We start from the raw sequence: 24,800 nt of genomic DNA, 5'->3' as shown, positions 1-24,800 counted from the left end.
TAGTAACTGGAACCTGGACTGGCCTGTTGTTGGTTTCCTGTTAAGTGGGATACACAGTATATTTCTTGGAGGTTTTGTTCAGCAGTCTCTATATACCTTCCGCCTCTATACTGTTCAAGTAGTTTCTAGTACCAAGTGTGACCTGGTTCCTTAAGAATTGCACTTAACGAGCACGTATGGGCTAGACACTCTGCGAGGTGATTATGCTTGGGTTCTCTCCATTTTACATATGATGAAATTGTTTGGGGAGGTAAAGTTCTTAAAGACTGGCGAGCTCGTGAGAGGCAGAGCCACGGCTGGATTCCAGGTCTCTGACTCCAACGCCAGAGCGAGCTCTCCCCACTTGGCCGGTGTTTCCCTTTGTCAGCCCCGGGGCCAAACAGCCACAAGGCTGACTGAACGTGGATCAGCTGTTCACAGCGCCCTGGGGGCTGGCACTTCCCCGAGACAGCTGTGGCGGTCCCGTCCTCTCCGTCCAGCCTGCCAAGAAGGCAGGACGGGCGGCCTGGAGGGAGAAGGCCCTCACACTCAAGCTTCGCGACGACACACGCGGCCCCCTGGAAGCCACTCGGTGAGCGCCACCCCTTCGGGCGGGGCAGACACCGAGGCCCTCCGAAGTTCTGACCCAAGCGGCAGCTCTGGCCTGCGGGCTCGGACCGCGCGCCTCAGGGAGCAGAAACCGCAAGCGACCCGGCGGAGAGAGCACCGCGGGGCAGCCCGGCGCGCGGCTCCCCTCACCCGCGCGGCTCCCCTCACCCGCGCGCCTCATCCGGCACCCCGCGGCCGCGGCAGCGCCCCTCGGCGGCCGGCCGCGCCCTTCCCGCCCCCGGAAGTGACGCGGAGCGGCGGCGGCGTCCGGGAGGGGCCCCCGACGCAGCCGGGGGGGCTCGGGAGAGGCGGCGGCCGCGGAGCGAGCGGCAGGCTCCGCCGCGCGAGGACCGCCCAGAGCGCGCGCGCCCGGCGGGAAGCGGCCCTGACGACCCGCGCCGCCGCCGCGTGCGGGGGCGGGCAGGGCGGGGCGCGACGAGCCGCGGCGGCGGCGGCGGCGGGGGATGCGGACGGCGGCCGGCGCGCGGCGGGCTCGGCTCGGCCGCCGGCGCCTCCTCCGGCTGCGCCGCCAGGGTCGCAGCGGCTGCCGCGCCGTCCTCGAGTTCCCGGCGTGAGGACACGAGCGTCTTGTTGCCGGCGGAGACCCGGAGGGAGCCCCGCGCGCGCCTCGGTGAGCGTCCGCGGCCGGGCGCGGGGCGGGGGGCTGCCGCGGCGCGGGGCCCCGCCGGCTCTGTCGGCCCGGCGCGCGGGCGGCGCGGACTGGCCCGCCCCGCTCCCTGCGCCCCTCGCTTGGCCCCGCGAGGCCCCGGCGCCAGAGGTGGCAGGCTCTGTTTATTCGTTTCTTCTTCGCCGGGGTGGGGGCGGCGGGCCCGAGGGGCGCGTCTCTGGCCGGCTGTGCTGACAGGAAGTCGGAAAGTGAAAGCGCAGCGAGTCGGCGCTCTCCGGGGCCCGGACTTTGATCTCCCCGGGGGCGCGCGGTCTTCCGCGTTTCCTCCTCTCTCCTCGCCCGCACCCCCTCCGGCGTCGACTTTCAGTTCTTTTTCTACTTCTCTCCAGCCAGCCCTCTCCCCTCGTTGCTTTCCGGTTGGTACACAGCTGCCGCGCGGCGTCTTTCCTGGGAAGACCAGTTGGAAACATCTTTTGGGGCTGAAAGTTAACTGACCTGGGCAGGCAGCGAGGGACCCTGTTGACCGAGGTAGTCGAGCCTCATTGGCTCCCCGCCCCGCCCAGGCTGTTGGTATTCGAAGTTCAGGGCGATTAGAGAAGAAGGCTGCAGTTTCATCCCTCATCAGAACGGCTCACCCGTCTCTGGTTGGTGAATACGATCCTTCTTCCTCTCCTTTTTCCATCTTCCACTCAGCGTCCCACTGCGCGGACAACTTGGTGCTTCAGTGTTTAAGACTGTCAGTGGTATTTTCTTTAAAACGTGATTCAGTTTTTCCCCTCAGTAACCCTCCCCTCTTTGGTTTTATTTAAACGTTAAAACTGCCCAAGTGGAATCCATTTAGGGAAATGTTTTAAAGTTTTATTGTAATAGTACACTTTTAGTATTCTGTTGGTATAGAATACTGTATAGTTAGATACACCAGGTTACTTTTTGACAGCTATGAAGATTTTAACTCACAATTCGCCTTAATACGTTTTATAATTTATTTCTGTTTTACTTAAGCAGCACTCTGAATGTGGAGGCATATTTTTTGGGTCTTAGCTACTGTTTCTGAAAAATAGTTGGGCCATGGGTCACCACAGCAACTGGGCTATGTGTATGATAAACATGTTCAGGGTGGAAAAGGTTTCCTTCAGTAGAGACTTCCTTTCCCTAATGAGTAACTTCCAATACACTCCTTTCCTTTTAGCACAGGGATCAATCTACTGTCTTTAAAGTCTGAGTGAGTTAGTGTTAGTCGCTCAGTCCTCTCAGACTCTTTGCGACCCCATGGATTGTGGCCCACCAAGCTCCTCTGCCCATGGAATTCTCCAGGCAAGAACACTGGAGTGGGTTGCCATTTCCTTCTCCATTTTAAGTGTTAGAATCAATTCTGTTTTCCATATTTAACCCCTCAAAAATCAGATTCCTTCATTTGGATCAGTTAAGTATTTCTCTCCCTCATTATACTACTTCTAAAAAATTCTTTAAAACTGAAATTTTTGGGAAAAACTGTAGTTGTGGAAACATTTCATGAAAAGGTTTTCAAGAAAAAAGATTTGGATTTCTTTTTATAAGAATAAAAGTATTAAATATTTGTGTCTCTTTATTTCACCTTCGTAATTTTAAGTAACTTCTGACTTTTTTACTTTAATTCTCTTTTACGGCTGAAGAAATCGTTGAATTTCATATCAATGGCACACTTTTAGGAACTCAAATGAAGAGGTTCAGCTTATGTGCCCAGTGGTTCACCACCTTTTCAATCAAAGAATAAACATATCAAAGTTGAGTGAGTAAAATATTCCTTTAAAGTACCTGCTGAGGATGTCCATTTTACGTCTTCATTAGTTTTTCCTAATAGAAAAAAATTTTTTTCCAGTACTACAGTCCAAAACCACAGTGCCCATTTTCTTTCACAATAATTTTCTATCGTAGACACACTGTAAAGTACTACAGAAGCGTCAGCGTGTTCCCCACAGTCAGGTTCTGCCATGCAGTATCCAACAGCTCCACCAGGATTTGGCTCAGTCCACAGTTGAGTTCAGTTCAGTTGCTCAGTCATGTCTGACTCTTTGCAGAACCCCTGGACTGCAGCACGCCAGGCTTCCCTGTCCATCACCAACTCCTGGAACTTACTCAAGCTCAGTCCACACTCTCCCCTAATAACCAAAGGGAGAGGTGGAAATTAAACCTGCACCACCTTGGGAACACTTCCCATTTGCTCAGGATGACTCTTGTGTGCTTGTTGCGGAAATATTCACGGTTATTTCTGTCATTTTGTACGTATTGCTTAGACATTATAAACCTGTAGGGCTCAAGCATTATCTGCAAGATAGGCATAAAACTCTAGGATTTGGTTTGGGGAATTTTTCCAAAAGTAAATGAAATTATAGGCACCGAATTTGTAATAGTCTTGATATTCCAGTTCTCTACTTGTCTGTCCCTTCCCTCTTTTTTCCCTCCTTCTAGCTTTGACATCACCATCAGCGTCTGTCTCACATACTGCTGTAAGCATTCTTAACGTGAAGATGGTGTCTGGAAATGTGAAGACTTGAGTTCCTCTGTTAAGCGAAATGTACTACAGAATAGTTGTAACAGATTTAGACTAACAAATAATTGTTTAAGTAGGGAACATACATAGTTTAAAAGTAACTTACCGTGACAGTCATCATTAGAAGAAAAGCCTCTCTGGTAAATTAAGAGAAATGACAAGGGACCCCTCCCCCCCAAGTATACTTGATGGATGTAGTATAAAACCACTATTTTAACCCAGCTTAAGTGAGGGTCTGGAAAGCTGTTTTCTAGTGAACATGGTTATTTAGCATTAAAGTAGCACTTCACATTTGTACATTATTGTCAGTTATTATCTAACAATGTAATACTTCTTTACAATCCTAGGTCATGTGAACGCTCTTATCCATCTAGGAAAGTGATTTCCCTCGGGGACAGAGTACATGACTGTGATGAAAGAGGCTTGGATTCATGGCCTCAGTTTCTCTGTTAACTCTCTAACTTTGGGAGGCATCTCTCTTTTTCTGTTCTTAATTATTTTCTCATCTCTACTTTTGGACGACAGTATCTCTGTATAACCAGCTTCAAATTTATGACAGAATAATAGGAGGACATTTTGAATGTCTCAGAAAAATTACTGAGATATTTTCCAATATAGTTCCTCATCTCTGGCCTTTTTGGAAGCAGACATAGTTGACTTAAGGATCTCGTCGTTTGTGAGTTGTACATTGTTAGAGTTAGGTTTCTCAGGCCTAACTTTTGTGTTGTTTGGAGTGTTTGTTTTTAACGTTTTTATTGAGATATATTTCACATACAGTAAAATTCACCTGCAGTGTACAGTTCAGTGGTTTTAGTATATTCCCAGAGTTGTATCGCCACTACCATAATCTAAATTTAGAATGTTTTCATCACCCCATTAACAATCACTCCCCTTTTCTTTTCCACACCCATCCCCCATTCCCAGCCCTAAGCAACCACCAGTCTGCTTTTTCTGCCTATTCAGATTAATGGCTGGCTTCTCTGGCTTGGCCTAATGTTTTCAGGATTCATCCACTGAACTAGCCCATATCAGTACTTCATTCCTTTTTCTGGCTAATATTCCACTCTGTGGTTATATGGAGGGTTCCCTGATAGCTCAGTTGGTAAAGAGTTTGCCTGCAATACAGGAGACCCTGGTTCAATTCCTCGGTTGGGAAGATCTGCTGGAGAAGGGACAGGCTACCCACTGAAGCATTCTTGGGCTTCTCTTGTGGCTCAGCTGGTAAAGAATCCGCCTGCAATGTGGGAGACCTGGGTTCGATCCCTGGGTTGGGAAGATCCCCTGGAGAAGGGAAAGGCTACATTTTGCTTGTCTGCTCATCAGTTAATGGACATCTGGGTAGTTTATACTTTTTTGGACATTATGAATACCACTCTGAACGTTTCTGTGTGGACATATATTTTCATTTCTCTTGGACATATACCTAGGAGTGTAATTACTGGGTCAGGCATCACCGACTCTGTGGACATGAGTTTGAGTGAACTCCGGGAGTTGGTGATGGACAGGGAGGCCTGGCGTGCTGTGATTCATGGGGTTGCGGAGAGTCAGACACAACTGAGCGACTGAACTGAACTGATGCTAACTCTATTTGGGGAACTGCTGCATCTGTTTTCCAAAGTGGCTGTACCAGTTTACATTTCCATTGGCAGTGTATGAGGGTTTCACTTTTCTCCACATTTTAGCCGATACTTATCATCTGTCTTTTTTGTTTGGCTGTGCTGGGTCTTCCTTGCTGTGCTCGGGCTCTCTCTAGCTGTGGTGGGTGGGCTTCTCATTGCGGTGGCTTCTCTTGTGGGGCATGGGCTCAGTGTTGTGGCACACAACTAGTTACTCTGAGGCATGTAGAGTCTTCTGGGTCAAACCCACGTGCCCTGCATTGGCAGGCAGATTCCTAACCACCAGTGAGGTTCATCATCTGCCTTTTTGGTTATAGCCATCCTAGTAGGTGTGAAGCAGTATATTATGTGGTTTTGATCTTTATTCCCCTAATAACTAATCACATTGAGCATCTTTCCATGTGCTTATTGGCTACCTGTATTACTTTTTGGAGAAATGTCTTTTCAAATCCTTTATTTTCAATTTTTTTAAATTGTAAGAATCTTTATATTTTTTTGATGAAGGAGCCTTATTATTTGAAAATGCTTTCTTCCATTCCAAGGATTGTCTTCTCATTTGATGGTATTGTTTGCAGCACAAAAGTTTTAATTTTTGCTGTCGTCCAATTTATCTGTTTTTCTAGTATTTTAACAGAATTGATTTGATTTAATTTCTGTTCTGATCCAGTGAGATCTAATTCATAGACTGAAAACAGGAAGGTTTTGTGTATCTGTGTGTATGTGTATGTGTAAAGTTCCCTTAGAAACAAGATGTTTTAAACTTTTTGTGTGGAAAATAACTTTGAGAGAACATTTCCGTGCTGCTCCATTGCCTGAACCAGTGGTTATTAACTGAGATGATACTGTCCCCCAGAACGTTTGACAATGTATGTAGACATTTTGATTGCCAAATTGGGCAGGACGTGTTAGTGGCATCTGGTGGGTAGAGGCCAGGGACGTTGTTAAACTGCAATGCCAAAACAGCCTCCAAGAACAAAAGAGTTATCTGGCCCAAAATATCAATAGTGCTGAATTTAAGAAATACTGGCCTAAACAGAAAGATCTTAAAACTTGAGATATTGAAAGGTTTTTCAGTTCCAATCTTGATAATCAAATAAAGGTTGCTAATCAAATAAAAGGAGGATCTGTGCAGGTGGACTTCCTGTGGGCAGAATGGTGACAGAACTTGTAAATTAGGGAACATTTTGCTGAGTTTTCAGTGCTGTCAACTTATATGAAAATTACATTTATTGGAAACTATTCCCCCTATCTCTGGGCCACCCTGAGACTCACAGAACATCCTGGCATATAAATCAACTGGGCTAGTATAGATAGATGCTGAATTGGTGGTCACCTCAGAGAGTATGACAATGAGTTTTTTTTTTAATATTTATTTATTAGCTGCACCAGGTTTTAGCTGTGACATGCAGATTCTTAGTTGGGGCATATGTGACCTAGTTCTCTGACCACAGATCCAGCCCAGCCCCCCTGCATTGGGAGTACAGAGTCTTAGCCCTGGGACCCCCAGGAAGTCTGACAGTGAGTTTTTAAGATAAAATTTAATAACAGTGATACTGCACTGGTTGGCATTCATCAGTCTGCTCCTGTAATTTATGAAACTAGCTTTACCTCATAGCAAGACTTTTCTTAAGCACCGTGGCATGCTTAGGAGTTTGGGTCTGTATTCAGATTGCCTGGGTTTAAATCTCAGCTCCACCATTTACTTGTGTGACCTTAGACAAGTTACTTTGTAATGAACCGGTTTTTTCACATATAACATGAGGCTGCAGTAGTATCTGTCTTACAGGATTCCTGTGGGGATGAAATGAACAGTTAATAGTCTGATACATTTAAAGTGCTTAAAACAGTGTGTAACATACAGCGTTGCCTCTTGCAGCTCATTGCTATGGACAGTGCTATCACCCTGTGGCAGTTCCTCCTTCAGCTCCTAAAGGAGCCTCAGAATGATCACATGATCTGCTGGACCTCTAATAATGGGGAGTTCAAGCTTTTGCAGGCGGAAGAGGTGGCTCGTCTCTGGGGCATTCGAAAGAACAAGCCTAATATGAATTATGACAAACTCAGCCGAGCCCTCAGATACTACTATGTGAAGGTAATACACATCCACCTCAAAACAAAAATTGTTCCTTCTCTTCTGTTGAGGTTAGACATACTAATGTCATGGTGTGTTTATTTATTAAAATAACTTTTTAATTGAGGTGTAATTGACATAATTATACTGCTTATATTGGGCTTCCTTGGTGGCTCAGACGGTAAAGCGTCTGCCTGTAATGCGGGAGACCCGGGTTCGATCCCTGGGTCGGGAAGATCCCCTGGAGAAGGAAATGGCACCCCACTCCAGTGCTTTTGCTGGGAAAATCCCATGGACAGAGGAGCCTGGTAGGCGACAGTCCATGGGGTCGCAAAGAGTCGGACATGACTGAGCAACTTCACTTCACTTCACATACTGCTTTTGCATGTACAGCATAATGATGCAATATTTGTATGCATTGTGAAGTGATCACTGTTTTGATTTTAACTCAATTTATTTTATAGCTTTAGCAGCTTGGAATTAGAATAAAAGATGTAAATGTTCTGAGTGTATTTCTGCAAATTCATATTCAGTACCGGACTCCCATGCACATATTTTATTTCTAATTGCAATTGTCTTTAAAGAAAAAATGATTATAGAGTTGGAATAAGGAAAAGGAAACTTGAGATTCTTCAGCATAGATAAATACTCTTGTTTATATCATAATTTACTTTAAAAATTATCTCATACTGTTTTTTAGATGTACTTAATTTTTACTGTTTAGTTTAACCCAGAACACAAATTAATACCTTAAAGAATAACTGTTAATACCTAGATTTGATTTCTTAGTTAAAATTTTTTTGTTTAATTTCTAATTATTTTGAATATATTCTTGGGCACGGAAGTAAAATAAAATGCTCAAATGAAGAGAATTAGGGTGAGAAGCTGGGATCTTAATTTCTTTCACCTTTGAGTGTTGATATTATCAGCCTTCCTGTGTGGAGAGATGAGGTAAGAAATAGCTCGAGTTTCTGAAGGAAGTAGGAACCTTAGAAGTAATGTTCTAAATTCCTTTTGCTTCCTGAGGATGTGAGTGTTTTTGTACCTTTGGAGTTAAGCAGTTAAAATCTTTCAGCTTTTATGCAACGTATTAGTTCAGTTGTTAATAAGACATTTAAATGTTTTTAACTTGTACTGCATAATGGTCGAACTGTGTTTGGTATGGCTGGATAAATTTAGGTGATTTTGAAGTTTTTAAGTAAACTACCTATCAAATAGAGAAGCCCATTCAGTCAGCTTTCTCATGATCTTTGGGGAGGGGTGGGGTAAAGTTTTAACAAATGCTTAAGAAAAGTTTAAGAAAGTCTGAGTGCTCATTTTATTTATCTACAGAATATCATTAAAAAAGTGAATGGTCAGAAGTTTGTGTACAAGTTTGTCTCGTACCCAGAGATTTTGAACATGGACCCAATGACAGTGGGCAGGGTTGAGGGGGAATGTGAAGCTTTAAGCCTCAGTGAGCTCAGCAGCAGCAGTTCCAGAGATGTGGAGAATGGCGGGAAAGAGAAGCCACCACAGCCTGGTGCCAAGACCTCGAGCCGCAATGACTACATACACTCCGGCTTATATTCTTCTTTCACTCTCAACTCTTTGAACTCCTCCAATAGGAAGCTTTTCAAATCTATAAAGGTTGAGAATCCAGCTGAGAAATTGGCGGAGAAAACGTCTCCTCAGGAGCCAACTCCATCTGTTATCAAATTTGTAACAACACCTTCTAAAAAGCCACCAGTTGAACCTCCTGCTGCCTCCATTTCAGCCGGCCCGGGTATTTCTCCATCTTCAGAAGAAACTATGCAAGCATTGGAGACTTTGGCTTCCCCTCGACTTCCTTCCCTGGAAGCACCAACTTCTGCATCAGGAGTGACTGCCCCTTTTACCACCTCCCCTCCTGTTTCATCCGTGTCCCCTCTGCGGGAGCCTCCTAGAACTCCTTCACCACCGCTGAGTTCCAACCCAGACATGGACACGGACATGGAATCAGTGGCTTCTCAGCCAATGCCGCTTCCGGAGAACTTGTCCCTGGAGCCTAAAGACCAGGATTCAGTTTTGCTAGAAAAGGACAAAACAAATAATTCATCGAGGTCCAAGAAACCCAAAGGGTTAGAGCTGGCACCGACCCTTGTGATCACGGGCAGTGATCCAAGCCCACTGGGAATATTAAGCCCATCTCTCCCTACAGCTTCTCTTACGCCAGCGCTTTTTTCACAGGTAACATTCTCTTTCCTTTTAGTGCCACCATTTATTTTGTTTTTTCTCACCTTTTAAAACAAATCCAGAATTTATAACCTCAGTTCTCATTCTGTTACGTAGTAGGTTTGCTTTAGAGAGGTTATATGTGACCCTGTGAAAGTAGCCTGATCTCTCCACTTTCTCCTAAAGAAAATAAGTATATTCTCTCTCTCTTTCTCTTTGGTGGAGGCGGGGTGGTCTTATAAAACAACAGTGACAGTCTCACGTTAGAAAACGACCGATCCTGCGGGCCTTAATAAACATGGTGTGTTGTTCAATAACAAGTTTACTGTTCGCTAACATTAGCTATTTCTTAACTTTTTTGTCTCATAGAACATTTAAACACATTACTCCCAGACCTACTCATTATTAAGGGGAAAGCATGTTTGTGACTCAGTTACCCATTATTTTTGTATACTTGAATTCAGATTGGTTTTGTTTTTCTATTTGACAAAGATTGTAGGAAAAATAGTTTAGAAAATACTTTGACCTTTTTCTTTTCTGGGTTGTAAAAGTAATTTCTGACTGTTTCCTCAGGATAAGATTTCAGACCTGGAGGTATTTGGAATGGAGACTAGGACAATATTTGGGTTCAGGGCTAATTGTGTATTATTACAAGGATAAAACATAATCCTGATAAGCCATTTAGTTATATTTTTGGCTTGTATATTGCAGACGCCCATCTTACTGACTCCCAGCCCCTTGCTCTCCAGTATCCACTTTTGGAGTACTCTCAGCCCCGTTGCTCCCCTGAGTCCAGCCAGACTACAAGGTGCTAACACACTTTTTCAGGTAAATTGCATAGAAGCTTGTCTTTTGTAACTGGGGTGTGGTAAATGAACAGAGAGGTAAAAAGGCAGTATCCACTCTAAAGTTAATCATTGTAAAACTTCTATTTAAAAAGTGTTCCTTAGATTTAGTTTTGAATTTCTAAGTGTTAGTTTTCTGGCCCGCAGACAACTCAGATAAATATTCACAGCAGAGTTTCCTTTTCATTGTTTACTATTCCATACATTTGAATTAGACTAAGAATTGTTTAACACTGTAGTAGCTTTTGAGCGCATCAAAAATGATTTTTAAAATCATTTTAAATGCTGGAAATCCTCTTTTCTTAAAAAATGTGTGTGTGTGTATGTATATTTAGGGCATTTTCTGCATGTAGATTTCCCCTTTTAACTGAGGATTTTTTTTTAAATAGAAAAAACTCTTGAGAATAGTATTATCAAATACTCCCATTTTCCTGTCACTCAGAATTGATATTCATCAGCATTTTAAATATACATGTATATATTTTAAAAATGAGTATTGCATTACCTCTTAACGAAGATCTTATTAGGAAAGATCTCATAGCTGTAAACCATTATTTTGCCTAAACTATCTAGACTTTATAACTTGTCAGCTTTCTTATATTGATTCATTCACTTATTCCAGGGTGACTCCATGGGAGATTTTCTTAGATGTTGTAATTTAAATTTTCATTTGTTCTTTTGAAAATGAAATGGTAAGGGGTGAGGAAAGAAAAAAAGTTTTTTAAGTCTTTCTACTAATGCAGTTAGTTTTGCAAAAACTTCTAAATTGCTGAATAGAAAGAGTATGGAGAATTTTCCGTATTTCCTTTTACATTTTTGTTTGCCTCTCACAAAGAGATAATTGATTTATATAGAGAAAGCCATAGTGCTCATGTAGCTTCAGCCTGGAATCTCCATACTGATTTGGTCTCAGAATACATGATGGGGAGTGGTTTTCTAGGATGAGCACCCTACATCTGTTTGCAGCAGTTATGAGATGGGCATCTCCTCCTGTGACAGTCCGTGATTTGCTATATAATTGAATTATAGTCTATAGAGTGCACGCTGTCATTTACTGAACTTTCTATAACCTTCATTTGAAGTCAAATGTGAACCTGTGTACTTTAGCATCTAGGGGAAAGTATAGATTTGTTCTTTACATTCCATCAAGGTAGGCTGGAGAGTGTTAATATGTAAGACAAACATTTTTTTTGAAGTTTTTGTGACATCATATTGTTCCATGATAAACAGTTAGTGCCTTTGTCCTGTGAGCCACTGCAGGTGCTGTTGTGTTCTGCCTTAGGAAATATAACAGGGACAGAAAGTGAAGTTTAGGATTGCATGATAATGTGTTTTATTTTCTTTCTCAGTTTCCTTCTGTGCTGAACAGCCATGGGCCGTTCACTCTTTCTGGCCTGGATGGACCTTCTACCCCTGGCCCATTTTCCCCTGATCTACAGAAAACATAACCTATGCACTTGTGGAACGAGAGAATCAAGGAATAAGGAAAGAGAAAGACATTCAACATGATTACATTTAAAGTGAGGGATTGATACTTCACAACGCTGATAATAGACTTATGATTTCTGCCGTTCCCCATTAAAATGCTTTTTAGGAATCCCTTGGAATAGGACTCAAGCTAGACTGTATAAAAATGCCTTAATTGGAGTCCAAACTCCGCCTCCCTCTTTCTTTCTTCTTAAAAAATATTTTGAACCTTGTGTTAAGGAAATTTTTCATGGGATTTAGCAGCAAGCTATGCTTTGCAAGAGAATTAAGAACAAAGTTACTCCTCTTGCCTTATTGGGACCCTTTGGCGGTTATGCTTTGAGCATATTATATAAAGAAATACTAGTTAAATGAAATTAGCCATATCTTTAGGACTTACATGCGCTCTGTTGAATACTAAAAGTGAGTTGTGCATAAGCAGTGGAGGAAAAAGAATCATTCCTATTCACACGAAATAAGATCGGAGCAGGACTATTGGGGGTATTGTTTTGCTGTGAAATATAATGCATGTAAGCAACTCCACAAACAGTTACCTTATTTACATTTATTCAGGGTGGTTCCCTTAGCCCTATGTATGATCTTGACTGAATCTGAATAGAGCATGGAGCTAGTTTAATCCCACATAAGGAGATTTTTAAACCTGGGGCTTGAGGCAGTGTTTGGAACAAACAGTGAGAATATGGGGCCTCATATCTGGCACAGAAATGTCATCTGCTGGTATGATTCCACACCCATGGAATACTTATGGTAAATCATGGCTTTTAGGGGGATGAACCTGGGATTTGAGCATCTGAGACATCTCTGAGTCAAGGATTCAATTGAAAAAACTTGAAACATGTAGGCGTTTCCCAGTTAGAAGATACCCAGTGTGAAGGACCTTTTTTTCTATTCATTTTATCCCATTTCCTACTATTTATTTATCTTTTAAATTTAAAGTTGTTAGAGGTTGTGATAGTTTTAATTAGGAAGATGAAAAGCAAAGTGAACTCTTTAAATCTGTAGTGCGGTAAAAATACACTTATTTCTTTGATTTTTTTTCTTTTTTTTAATTAGGAAGTAGCAAAGCTCATCTGGAAGTGCTCATACATAGGGACTGGATTATTCATATTAGCAGTGAAAAATGTAGGCCTTCACCTCTGCCAGATTTGTGAAATGTTAGCATATAGGCGTCACTGCCAGGTACAGACAGATTTGTTGAACCCCTAAGCTGATTTGATGCCAACATCACAGTGGAGTCTTTTGAAAAATTTGGCTTTAAAGTCAGGATTAGATGATATGCTGCTGCCACCACCCCCCACCACCGCCCTGCCCATTAATCTAGTCTTTTAATCCTAGAAATAGCTCCTATAATTGAACGACTTGAACTAAATGGTATATGAAAGTAGTAAAGGACTTGAGGGCTCAAAGTGACACTGCTATAAACCAGCATTTTCCAGTTGTATATGTTTGCTTGAAATTTGTTTTATACAGTATAGAGAAACTCTGGTAAAAGATGTCTGTGCTAGGGAGCTGCCTTTATATTTGTAGTGTTGGAAACCTGTTACTGTTTAATTTGTGGTTATCAGCTGAAAAGTTCTGTTCCTGAGATGTGCAATAGTAGTGTTGAAAGGTACTGTTCAATAGTGATGGGGAACAGACATACTGGATTTTTTTTCCCACATTGAATCATGTAGTTTGCATGCTTTTTTGAAATCAGACTGCTCAGCAGCACTTTGGACTAGTTTTATTAGGTTAATTCATTAGATAAGTAAATACTGATGGCTTGATTTAACTCGTATTTAAAATTTTGAAAGCACAAAAAATATTTTATTTTGAATCAAAGGAGAAAAGCCATTGGTTTGTTTCCACGGATAGTATCTCTGCTAACTAACTGCTTCAGTAAAAGGGTGCCTGGGAACCAACGGCACTATGAAAACTCAGTCAAAGCAGCTTTCTCGGAACCAGTTTTAGTGAGTCCTCTGCCTGTAAACCTCTCCTGGAAGCCTGAGAGGTGTGGGCCTTACGAGGTTGGTGATGATCTGCTTTTTCTTTGCAATCAACTGTTTAGGGGAAGCTGGGGTGTGTGTGTGTGTGTGTGTGTGTGTTCACGTTTTTAAATGAAATAAAACTGCAACCATAGTGAAGTGTATGAGGCAGGTTGTTCTATTTGTAATCTACCTCCTTCCTGGGAAAGTCTCTGATTTTGAAACATCCACAGAGTTCTTCTTAGCATCAAAAGGTGACATACCACTTCAGATCAGTATTCACTGGAGAGACTTATATTTGGTAGCTGTAGCTGGTATCCATCACTAGTCACTTTGCCAGGATGAATGCTGGTAGGCAGAAGTAGCCCAGGTTAAAATAGGGGAGCAGGTTTAGTGAACTTTTGTAACTTCTGCTGTGATTAGCTTAGCTTTTCATTTGCTCTGGCCGGTATCTAAATCAGTTGTATGCTGGGAGGTGTTTAACCACCAGGCTGTATGAAGGGGAAAAGGCCTTAAATTGTAGCATTTGCTGAGTCCATTCCATGATGTAAGTGACTCCCCTGTGGCTGATTTTAGGCCACCACCTTGGAGCTGAGAAGGGATGCCCACAGGGGGCTCAGGGCTACACACTCAGCCAGTGAACCACTGCATTTATTCTACCCTTGGGTGGATTTTCACCTAATTTCTAAAATGATTTTTTTCTTTTGGTTTGTCATAGTGCTTTTGTGATGTAATATTCTTCATGGCTATATTTTTGTATTCAAACAAAGGTGGGAACTTCCATGGATATTTTTTAAAATGTATACATGATGGAAGAATCCAAAAACCCTCACAAGATCAACCTTAAGCTTCTTAGAGTTAAAATATAGGTTTAATTTTTCTATATTTCGGTGGCTAAAATACAGGTAATGTGACTTTTTCTTTAGATTTTGATGGGGAAAATACGCCCATGAGCCTATATAGTAAAATGGAACTGGATTTTTTTTTTTTTAACACTGGATTTTTTTTTTTTTACACTCAAAGAATTCCTTGAAGATTTACATACTCTATTAGAGTTAAAAAAAAAAAGGCTAGAGTGACTGACTGTTTAATCTATTTACATGGCATGATTTCTAGTTTTTTCATCCTATGTGTCACTTAGGTTTGGAGGGACATGTAAATCAGAGGCTTGGAATTCAAGCTAAAACTGCAGGCTATTGATGTTACACTTCAGTGCCATTCACACCTGTAATTGTGTAATGTCCACTCTGATGACAGTATTTCATGCTGATCTCAGAACTTGTGTTATGATTCTAAAGTTCAGTTCTAATGAATTTAGGCCCATTAGAGCCACTCATGGGAGAAGGCAATGGCAAGCCACTCCAGTACTCTTGCCTAGAAAATCCCACGGATGGAGGAGCCTTGTTGGCTGCAGTCCGTGGGGTCGCTAGGGGTCGGACACGACTGAGCGACTTCACTTTCTCTTTTCACTTTCACACATTGGAGAAGGAAATGGCAACCCACTCCAGTGTTCTTGCCTGGAGAATCCCGGGGACGGGGGACCCTGGTGGGCTTCTGTCTATGGGGTCACACAGAGTCGGACACGACTGAAGTGACGCAGCAGCAGCAGCAGAGCCACTCATTGGCATTTCAGAAAAACATTCTCTAAACTTTTTGAACACACACCTTGATCAATAAAAGGCTTTGAACACAATCCCCTATTGCAAATTTGTGTGTATGTTTGTTGGGTTATGTACTGCTAAAGTCGTATGTATACTGTAAGACATACACAAAACCAGAAATTAAGGATGATACAAGAATACATCTTGAATAGAAATTCTAATTTTTCCTGCATCCAGTAGATGGTCTGGTGCACACTCTAGGGACCCCTGACTCAGGGTATTGTTTCTCAGTCTGATCTTGAAAAAAAAAGTTTTGGTTGTGATATGTGGGGAAATCCTTTACATTTGATCTGATTTTTATGTAAAATCTCTACAAGAGATTAGGAACTTTTCAGCAGAGCTTGTCATCAGCTGTCTGAAATTTCCTGTTTCTTTTTCATACGTTGGTAAATAACCCATTACCAAATAGTAAGCTTCATGCTTACTATTTTTGACTGTGTGGTTGCCTCTTTCCTTTTCATATTAGGTGTGACTTTAAAATTTACCGGCCACTCGAAAATTTCTTTTGGCCTTATTATTGTTATATTTTACCAACACTTTCAGAATTACTTCAGGCTTTATTTTAAAATACGTAACAACTTCCATTTTCTTGCTGCATTAGTCAGTTTTTATTATTATTATTTTGGTAACATTTTGGTATCTGAAGAAATACTTTGTTCGGTGTATCACTTCATATACTGTATCTATTTTACTTGCCTATGCCAGAAATCTAGAATTGTGCTGAGACACCATTCTTAGGTATGTAAACAAGTATGGTGACAAGTGCAGAACCCTGGAGTTCTGCCTGAAGGACCACTTTCCAGTGTGAAAGCTAGACTCCTCACAGAGTTTGTGGTCTGTTATCTGAGGGTGTGATAGGATGGAATTGAGAAGTTAATTGTTCAATTCATAGTAGTAAAGTGGAGGCCAGCCATCATTGTTTTGGGCAGGTACTCTGACCAGAGAATAGTTGGGTGGAAAGTGTTTTGTTAATTATCTTCCTGGTTTTGGGTCAGCAGAGTGTTTTGTTACTGTTTTTAATGCTGCTTGCATTGCCTGAAACAAGGTGCCCTGTTATTCTTCTGTGTCAACAGAACTCTGCTTACTGAGGTTGAAGTTTTAATCTTAGAATCTAGAATTCTTGTGGGTGGTGGTGTATTAAGCAAGAAGAGAAGGCGGTTTGATTTCATTTCTCGTACTTGGTGGAACCTGTTAGAAGGAAAGTCATGTTTTTACCTGTAAATGGAGCAGATCTGAAAAGGTGAGTTGTTGATGTAGTGTAAATGTTCCATTTGAAGCTGCCAATTCCTTCAAGCTCCTTTTCTGGAAGAAAAAAAAAAATTGTGATAGATTGACAGCCTGACAGAAAACAGTGATCTCAGGGTGCTGCCATCTGCACTTAGCCATTATGAAAATGGAAATTAGAGAGGTTCATCTGAGAGGGGCAAGGTTAGTTCTAAACTTTCTATAGAAACCAGGAGATTCAGATGGTGGTTAACATTTTAAATGATAACCTTTAACAAGAAAATTTATGAGGGATACAATCAAGCACAGTAAGTCTCTTGAACTCTAATCTTTTGAGTACAATACACATCAAGAAGGTTTATGAGGCTTAAATTTTTATTTTAAAATATTGGGAAACCAGAGCATTTTTTTTCAAGTCATTCTGATTGGCTGAGTGCGTGTGTATGTGTACTGATTATTGACTTGAGTATGTGTTTGTATGTATGTGAATAAATAAATCTATTTTTCAGAGGAAACATATGGTCATCCTAGTCTAGGATGGTTCCTAGGCTATTATTATACTAAAATTTAAGAAGAAAATTGGCTGCACTTTGCAGTTGTCACTTTTAAAAAAATTAATGCCTTGCACGTTTCCATTTTTTAAATGCATAGAATCATAGGCCTTAAAAATTGCTTGTCAGCATTTTAGAAATACTGTGTAGTGCTACCTGTGACATACTTTAAGCAAAGTCTCCATAAACTGTTCTCCTATGTTCATGTATTATTGATCAAATAAGGATGTCCTTCCTAAAAATGTCTACATTTTTATGTAAAATCCTTGCTATATTGCGTTCTATGTTTCTCAGAGAGGATGTTTATACCAGATGTAGTATTTCTAAAATACAGATCTAACCATGATTGAGCTAGTGGGGGAGAAATTCTGGCATTGTAGCCTATTTATCCTTTTTAACTATACGCAGAAAGCATTCACAGAAACCTCAGAGTATCTTGGGCTGAACGTTCTTAGCTTTGCCTTGTTTCCCATCTCATCAGGACCCATTCTGTTTCTTGTCCCCTCCAAGGATTATGAGCCCTGCGAAGACAGGCCTGGGATCTTCTGGACAAGGTTGGGGGGTAGGGGTGCCCTGTGGTTGGGCCTGACTTCTAGCTGGTGGAATCGTTCAAGCCTGCCTAGAGTTCAGGGGTGGGAATGCCGTGTTCCGGTATGACATTGCTTGGCACTTTTGGGGCACCATTGTTAGCACTGTTTTGTTTTTTAATAACTGGAAGCACTTAATGATTATTCTGTTTAACTTCAACTTAAGGATATCGAGGGTCAGGGACGTTAAGGTTTATTGTTTATACTTTCTGGAACTTAAGACTATTTGGAGAAGGGATAAATGGATACCCAGTGAGCCATTCTTGGCCCTGTAAGGTATGCTCTTTTGACTAGGATGCTTTAAAAAATTTACAAGCTTTTAATATTGTGTTTTTGTAAAAATGTATGACTTTTAATAATTTGCAGTTGGTGGATTATACTCAACTTTGTGAACTTGCCAGCTTTCTTTTCTGTTTAATCATTGATGCTTATTGTCTATCATGTAGGGGACATAGTCCCTTCTAAGACATTTCATACTTTTTGTTTTTGATGGCAGTATTACCAAGGGTGTTTATGTGTACATTACAGTCATTGCTTATGTGATAAAGGAACATAATGTATGAACTTCCCTGTTCAGTATTAGTGAAATTAAGATACATATATGTGAAATTAACTAAGATGCATATATGTAAAGACAGAAATGAATACAACTAATTTTTGATTACTTGAGGCCTATTTATTTGGTTTGGCCATTCAGCCAGATTTTCTAGTCACAATCATAGGTATTTTTTTTTCACTTTTACCTTCTAGCAGTTTCAGTTATCTTTGTGGGTAGAGAAGATTAAATATGAAACTCAGTCCAATCATTTTGCTACTGATGGGCTTTGGATTGAGGCAAATACAATTTTCTACTAAAACTAGTTTTTTAGAATGAAAAAACTTTTCACTAGATAATCAAGTCAACTATTTAAAAAAGTGTACAATCTTATGTTTTGAAGAGCAAACTAATAATTTTCTATGAGTCCTACTGGATCTTCAAGTGTGGACATCACTTGAAAATTAAATAATGTTAAACTTTTGAATTTCACCCACTGAATCTGTAAGTCAGGAAAAAAAGCTGTCTGCTGTGGTGTTAACACCGAGAGATGTATCCTTTACATCAGTGTGTCTTCGTTTACCTCTGTGGTAAGAAGAACTTGTCAGGGTGCTTTCCTCAGACTTTGATTAATTCAGCCGGGAAGACAGTTACTGCATTGTTTATTTTTCCCCTTGTTTATTCTGTTGAAATCTGTCTCTCATAATACCTAGTATCCTCTACTTTTGTATAAACAGAATACTTACATAAAATGCCAGTGCCCACCTACCTACCCAAAAGACTGCATTGCTGTTAAAGTGTCATTAATACCTACCTTGTCTTAACTTCAGTGTAACTTACATGAGGGAGACCTTCAAAGTATTAAAACCACATTTCCTTTCTTTTTCCTAAAACAATTCAAATGATGGTAACTGCTCACATTTATTAAAATCAATCAATCGTTGATGCAACTGGAGAGAGACTGCCACCTCTCTAGCTGAGCGGTCTGACTTACCTGTTGGGAAACTAAGGGGTGTTGTCTTAAGATGATTAGGATTAGCCAGAGCCTTAGCTCTACGTTTGTGTGGCAGAGAAATTTTACAGAGTCTAGGTTGGTGAGGAAGAGCCTGCGCTGACACTTTGAGGGCTTCATAATATGCTGCTTCTAAGAGGAAAAAGTGTAGTTAATAGTCAGTGCATCTCCAGACAGAGTAAGGGATTGCTCTGAAAACTAATCAGGTGATCTTTGTTTTCTACTGCTTCAAGTTTTATACAAAAATATTGTTAAATTCTGTAATAATGATATGCATCTTTTTAGAAAGATAATACATTTTTAAAAACTATTTTATGAAAGAACTGACAGAGGAATTTGCTTTGTATAACGGCAAGCTGGCTTTAAGAAAGCACTGTATCAAATTTACTAGTCCAAAATTATATAGATATGTTAATAGATGTATGTGCAACTAGATATGGACAATTGTATTTTTTTAAATAAATATTTTTAATAAAATGACTTCCTGAATTACTTCCCTCCTTTCTCATCTATTGAGGTAGTCTCTGTGTATTAAATTTCCATATGTGCTAAATGTGGATAGGAAAGTTAAGCTTTTCCAAAGGTTATCATTAAAACCTGGCCTTCAACTATTTGATATATATCTATATTAAAATATTTAAAGCCTGTGTTGAGATAGGTAGTGAAAAGGGGAAATTGTAAAATGATTGTTGATATAAAAAGGAATTAAAAGAATACTAACTGGCTAGAAAAATTATTTGCCTTGTGAAATCTTTTTATTTTGCTTTTAAATTTTACTTATATTTTTCAGTTCAGTTCAGTTGCTCAGTCATGTCCGACTCTTTGTGACCCCATGGACTGCAGCATGCCAGGCCTCCCTGTCCATCACCAACTCCCAGAGGTCACCCAAATCCATGTCCATTGAGTTGGTGAGCCCATCCAACCATCTCATCCTCTGTCGTCCCCTTCTCCTCCTGCCTTCAGTCTTTCCAGCATCAGGGTCTTTTCCAACGAGTCAGCTCTTCGCATGAGGTGGCCAGAGTTTTGGAGTTTCAGCTTCAACATCAGTCCTTCCAATGAACACCCAGGACTGATCTCCTTTAGGATGGACTGGTTGGATCTCCTTGCAGTCCAAGGGACTCTCAAGAGTCTTCTCCAACACCACAGTTCAAAAGCATCAATTCTTCGGCGCTCAGCTTTCTTTACAGTCCAACTCTCGCATCCATCCATGACCACTGGAAAAACCATAACCTTGACTAGACAAACCTTTGTTGGCCTTTGAGTAATGTCTCTGCTTTTTAATATGCTGTCTAGGTTGGTCATAACTTTTCTTCCAAGGAGCAAGCGTCTTTTAATTTCATGGCTGCAGTCACCATCTGCAGTGATTTTGGAGCCCCCCAAAATAAAGTCTGCCACTGTTTCCCCATCTATTTGCCATGAAGTGATGGGACCAGATGCCATGATCTTAGTTTTCTGAATGTTGAGCTTTAAGCCAACTTTTTCACTCTCCTTTCATTTTCATCAAGAGTCTCTTTAGTTCTTTGCTTTCTGCCATAAGGGTGGTGTCATCTGGATATCTGAGGTTATTGATATTTCTCCTGGCAGTCTTGATTCCAGCTTGTGCTTCATCCAGCCCAGCGTTTTTCATGATGCATATAAATTAAATAAGCAGGGTGACAAGGCCTTGATGTACTCCTTTCCCTATTTGGAACCAGTCTGTTGTTCCATGTCCAGTTCTAACTGTTGTTTCCTGATCTGCATACAGGTTTCTCAGGAGGCAGGTCAGGTGGTCTGGTATTCCCATCTCTTTCAGAATGTTCCACAGTTTATTGTGATCCACACAGTCAAAGGCTTTGGCATAGTCAATAGAGCAAAAAGAGATGTTTTTCTGGAACTCTCTTGCTTTTTCGATGATCCAGCGGATGTTGGCAATTTGATCTTTGGTTCCTCTGCCTTTTCTAAAACCAGCATGAACGTCTGGAAGTTCACGGTTCATGTATTGTTGAAGCCTGGCTTGGAGAATTTTGAGTATTACTTTGCTAACGTGTGAGATGCGTGCAATTGTGCAGTAGTTTGAGCATTCTTTGGCATTGCCTTTCTTAGGGATTGGAATGAAAACTGACCTTTTCCAGTCCTGTGGCCACTGCTGAGTTTTCCATATTTGCTGACATATTGAGTGCAGCACTTTCACAGCATCATCTTTTAGGGTTTGAAATAGCTCAACTGGAATTCCATCACCTCCACTAGCTTTGTTCGTAGTGATGCTTTCTAAGGCCCACTTGACTTCACATTCCAAGATGTCTGCCTCTAGGTGAGTGATCACTCCTCGTGATTATCTTGGTCGTGAAGATCTTTTTTTTACAGTTCTTCTGTGTATTCTTGCCACCTCTTCTTAATATCTTCTGCTTCTGTTAGGTCCATACCACTTCTGTCCTTTATCGAGCCCATCTTTGCATGAAATGTTCCCTTGGTATCTCTCATTTTCTTGAAGAGATTTCTAAGTCTTTCCCATTCTATAATTTTCCTCTATTTCTTTGCATTGATCATTGAAGAAGGCTTTCTTATCTCTCCTTGCTATTCTTTGGAACTCTGCATTCAGATGCTTATATCTTTCCCTTTCTCCTTTGCTTTTCGCTTCTCTCCTTTTCACAGCTATTTGTAAGGCCTCCTCAGACAGCCATTCTGCTTTTTTGCATTTCTTTTTCTTGGGAATGGTCTTGCTCCCTGTCTCCTGTACAATGTCACGAACCTGCATCCATAGTTCATTTTTCACAGTTACATTTTAAAGAAGTATTTAAATTTTAATCAGACATTTTTGTTTCAGTCCTTTGTAGGTAGCAGCTTTTGCGTATTTCCACTCTAGGCACTGTTTCTTCACATAGTTTTTCAAATTAGAAACTAGAGACTTCAGTTCGTTTAGCAAATGAAATTAGGCCTTTTTAGAACTGGTCTGATAAACATGGTTGCAGGTGGGGTTAATAGGTGTAAAATCACATTGGAGGTCTGTTTGATGTGTCCAGATGAAAGTCATCGAGGAACACACTGCTCCGAGGGGCATGGCGGCCTTGGTGAGACCTCTCTTCAGACGGTGGGCAGCATTCCCTCAGCACAGTGGGTAGTACCTACTTAGTGAGGCCTGCTGGATTCTCCTAGACTAATGTCCCAGTACCTAGAACAGTAGTCCCATGAGGGCAAATGAGTTTGGGAAATTGTGTCTTCACCTCTTAGAGAGTCAGAAAGCCTATTCGAATACTAAAAGCTCTAAGGAGTCCCTCAGGAAAAAAGCCTGCTTAACCCACTTCTAACCTCTCTGACTGCTGACACACCCTCTTGAGAGCCATAATGTCGATTTTGTAATTACTTTGTATTTCACAGATGCATCTAATGGTAAACAAATATCCTAATATTGGGTAATTTTCCAGGGCTGGGATTATTAGGTAGGAGAGAATCATTAACAGTTGTAAGATTTCACTTGTCACTACAAAGCACTGCACTTATTGGAATACACCATATTACTGAAGGGAGTCCATGAAGTTGACTTCATTTGGAATAATTACATAGTAAGAGGGCATTATATAATGAAAAATGAAACAGGAACATTAATTTCTAGTAGCTGCACAAGGTTAGGTGGTGGCAAGCACTGGTGTCAGGGAGGTTCCGGGACATCAGACTTGGTTTCATGATTCCCATATGTTTTGAATACATCATCATTTGATAGAAAACCCTCTCAAGTCCAGGTCACCTTCTGTATTGCCAAATCCAGTGCCTGGTGTTCAGTCCACGTGGGACCTTGTGGCAGCACTGGTTACTTCCTCCTCGAGATGCTTTTCACATGCCTTCCAGGAAACCATATTCTCTCTTGAACCGCCTCCTGCTTCTGTGGCTTCTCTCATTTGCTCTGCTGGATCCTCTTCTTTTTTTCCCCAAACCTCTCCGTGTTACAGAATCCCAGGGCTCAACCTTCGATCTACATTCCTCCCTGGAAGATCTCATTCCGTCCCATGGCTTTAAACCATCCTTATATATATATATATGTGTGTGTGTGTATGTATAGGTGACCGTGAAATTTATACCTTCAGGCTTGACTTTTAAGCTCTAGATTTCATATCTATCAGCATTCTTGACATCCAAGATAGCATTGTAAAATGAACTGTCCTGAGGCAACTCTTGAGCACCCCCATTGTCTTCCAGTGTTAAATGGTGTCATCACATGCCCATTACACAAGTCAAATGCCTCGGGTTATCCGTGATTCCCACCTTTCTCTCATGGCCCCCACCTGATATTATCGGCATATTGTGAGTCTGACTTTCAAAATATACTTTAACCCGATCACTTTCACCACTTCTGATGCTACCGACACTGTCCAAGCCATCACTGTCCCTTACGTAGTTGACTGTGGCTGTACCATTTCTGGTGTCCCCAGTTTCATCCTTGTTCCACAGTCTCTTCCTCACACAGCCACCAGAGTATCACTTTTAAACACGTAAATCAGATCATGAACCTTGCCTACCCAGAACTCTCCCAATAATGGTCACGTGAAAAAAAAAAAAAAACCCACATTCCTATCATGGCTTATATGATCCAGCCCCACCGTCCACCCTGACTTACTTCCTGCCACTCTTCCGCCTTCCTCACTGCACTGGCCTGCTTGCTGGCCCTCAGATTCTTCAAGCATACTCAGTCTAAGGGTCCAAGGCCTTTGCACGCACTCTGTGCCCTGCCTGACAGGACCTTCCCCGGGTGCTTGTGCTTGATCGTGTCTCTCTGGTTTCTTCATAAATGGCACCTCTTTAAAAAGGCCATCTGGGGCCTCTCTTGACATGCCCTCTTCCCATCCCCCTTCCCTGCTTTATTTTTCTCTGTGGCACTTGGTTGTCACTCACCCCGTGGCGTGTTACTTCTCTGTGCACTACCTTTGGAAGGCAGGGACTTCTCATTCTTTGCTAGAATGCACCTAGATCAGTGCCTTAAGCCTTGTAGGTGACCAGCAAATCTTTTTAAAGTGAATGAATGAATGATCTAAAAGACTAGTCAGTCACTGTGCCTTCCTTTGGCGAATCTGGTGCACTGATGGGTTCGATTCCAAGTAGCAGAAGGAAATGTAGGAACAGGATGATTCCACAGCACTCTCAAATGTCAAAACCCATCCAAGAAGATCAGGAAAAAAGCCCTGCTTTCTCTGTACCTGACACGGAAGTGTGGAATAAAAGCCTTCTGCCTCTCTGTATTCTGAGTCTGTGTAAGAGGGAAGAGTGATTTTCAGTCCTCGCTCTGAGCATTTTACTTCTAAACTATCAGTCACGTGTATGGCTGAGAGAGACCTGTCT

The 24,800-nt window shown here is 41.5% G+C and overlaps 1 protein-coding gene across 2 annotated transcripts; it reads left to right on the top strand.

The window, feature by feature from the left end:
- Nucleotides 1–1,084: 1,084 nt before the first annotated feature.
- On the top strand, nt 1,085–19,973 carry ELK4 (ETS transcription factor ELK4). 2 transcript variants are annotated; one of them, XM_055420035.2, is made up of 5 exons: nt 1,085–1,219; nt 7,239–7,454; nt 8,766–9,641; nt 10,338–10,454; nt 11,821–19,973. In XM_055420035.2, exons 2-5 carry the CDS (start codon nt 7,248–7,250, stop codon nt 11,917–11,919), a joined length of 1,299 nt encoding a protein of 432 aa, XP_055276010.2. In that variant the 5' UTR covers nt 1,085–1,219; nt 7,239–7,247; the 3' UTR covers nt 11,920–19,973. The 2 variants fall into 2 exon arrangements, with proteins under 2 accessions (XP_055276010.2, XP_088701266.1); XM_088845140.1 differs by lacking the exon at nt 1,085–1,219 and adding an exon at nt 1,305–1,860.
- Nucleotides 19,974–24,800: the final 4,827 nt, after the last annotated feature.

This window comes from Moschus berezovskii, chromosome 17, assembly GCF_049115385.1.
Source record: "Moschus berezovskii isolate FMDL1 chromosome 17, NW_MosBer_1.0, whole genome shotgun sequence".
NCBI classification, from domain to species: domain Eukaryota; kingdom Metazoa; phylum Chordata; class Mammalia; order Artiodactyla; family Moschidae; genus Moschus; species Moschus berezovskii.
This window is presented reverse-complemented; position numbering and strand designations above follow the sequence as displayed.

Coding starts and splice junctions, on each gene's coding strand:
- ELK4 (XM_055420035.2), top strand. CDS start 7,248: ATGGACAGTGCTATCACCCTGTGGCAGTTCCTCCTTCAGCTCCTAAAG. Junction 7,455..8,765: donor TCAGATACTACTATGTGAAG/GTAATACACATC, acceptor ATTTATCTACAG/AATATCATTAAAAAAGTGAA. Junction 9,642..10,337: donor CGCCAGCGCTTTTTTCACAG/GTAACATTCTCT, acceptor TGTATATTGCAG/ACGCCCATCTTACTGACTCC.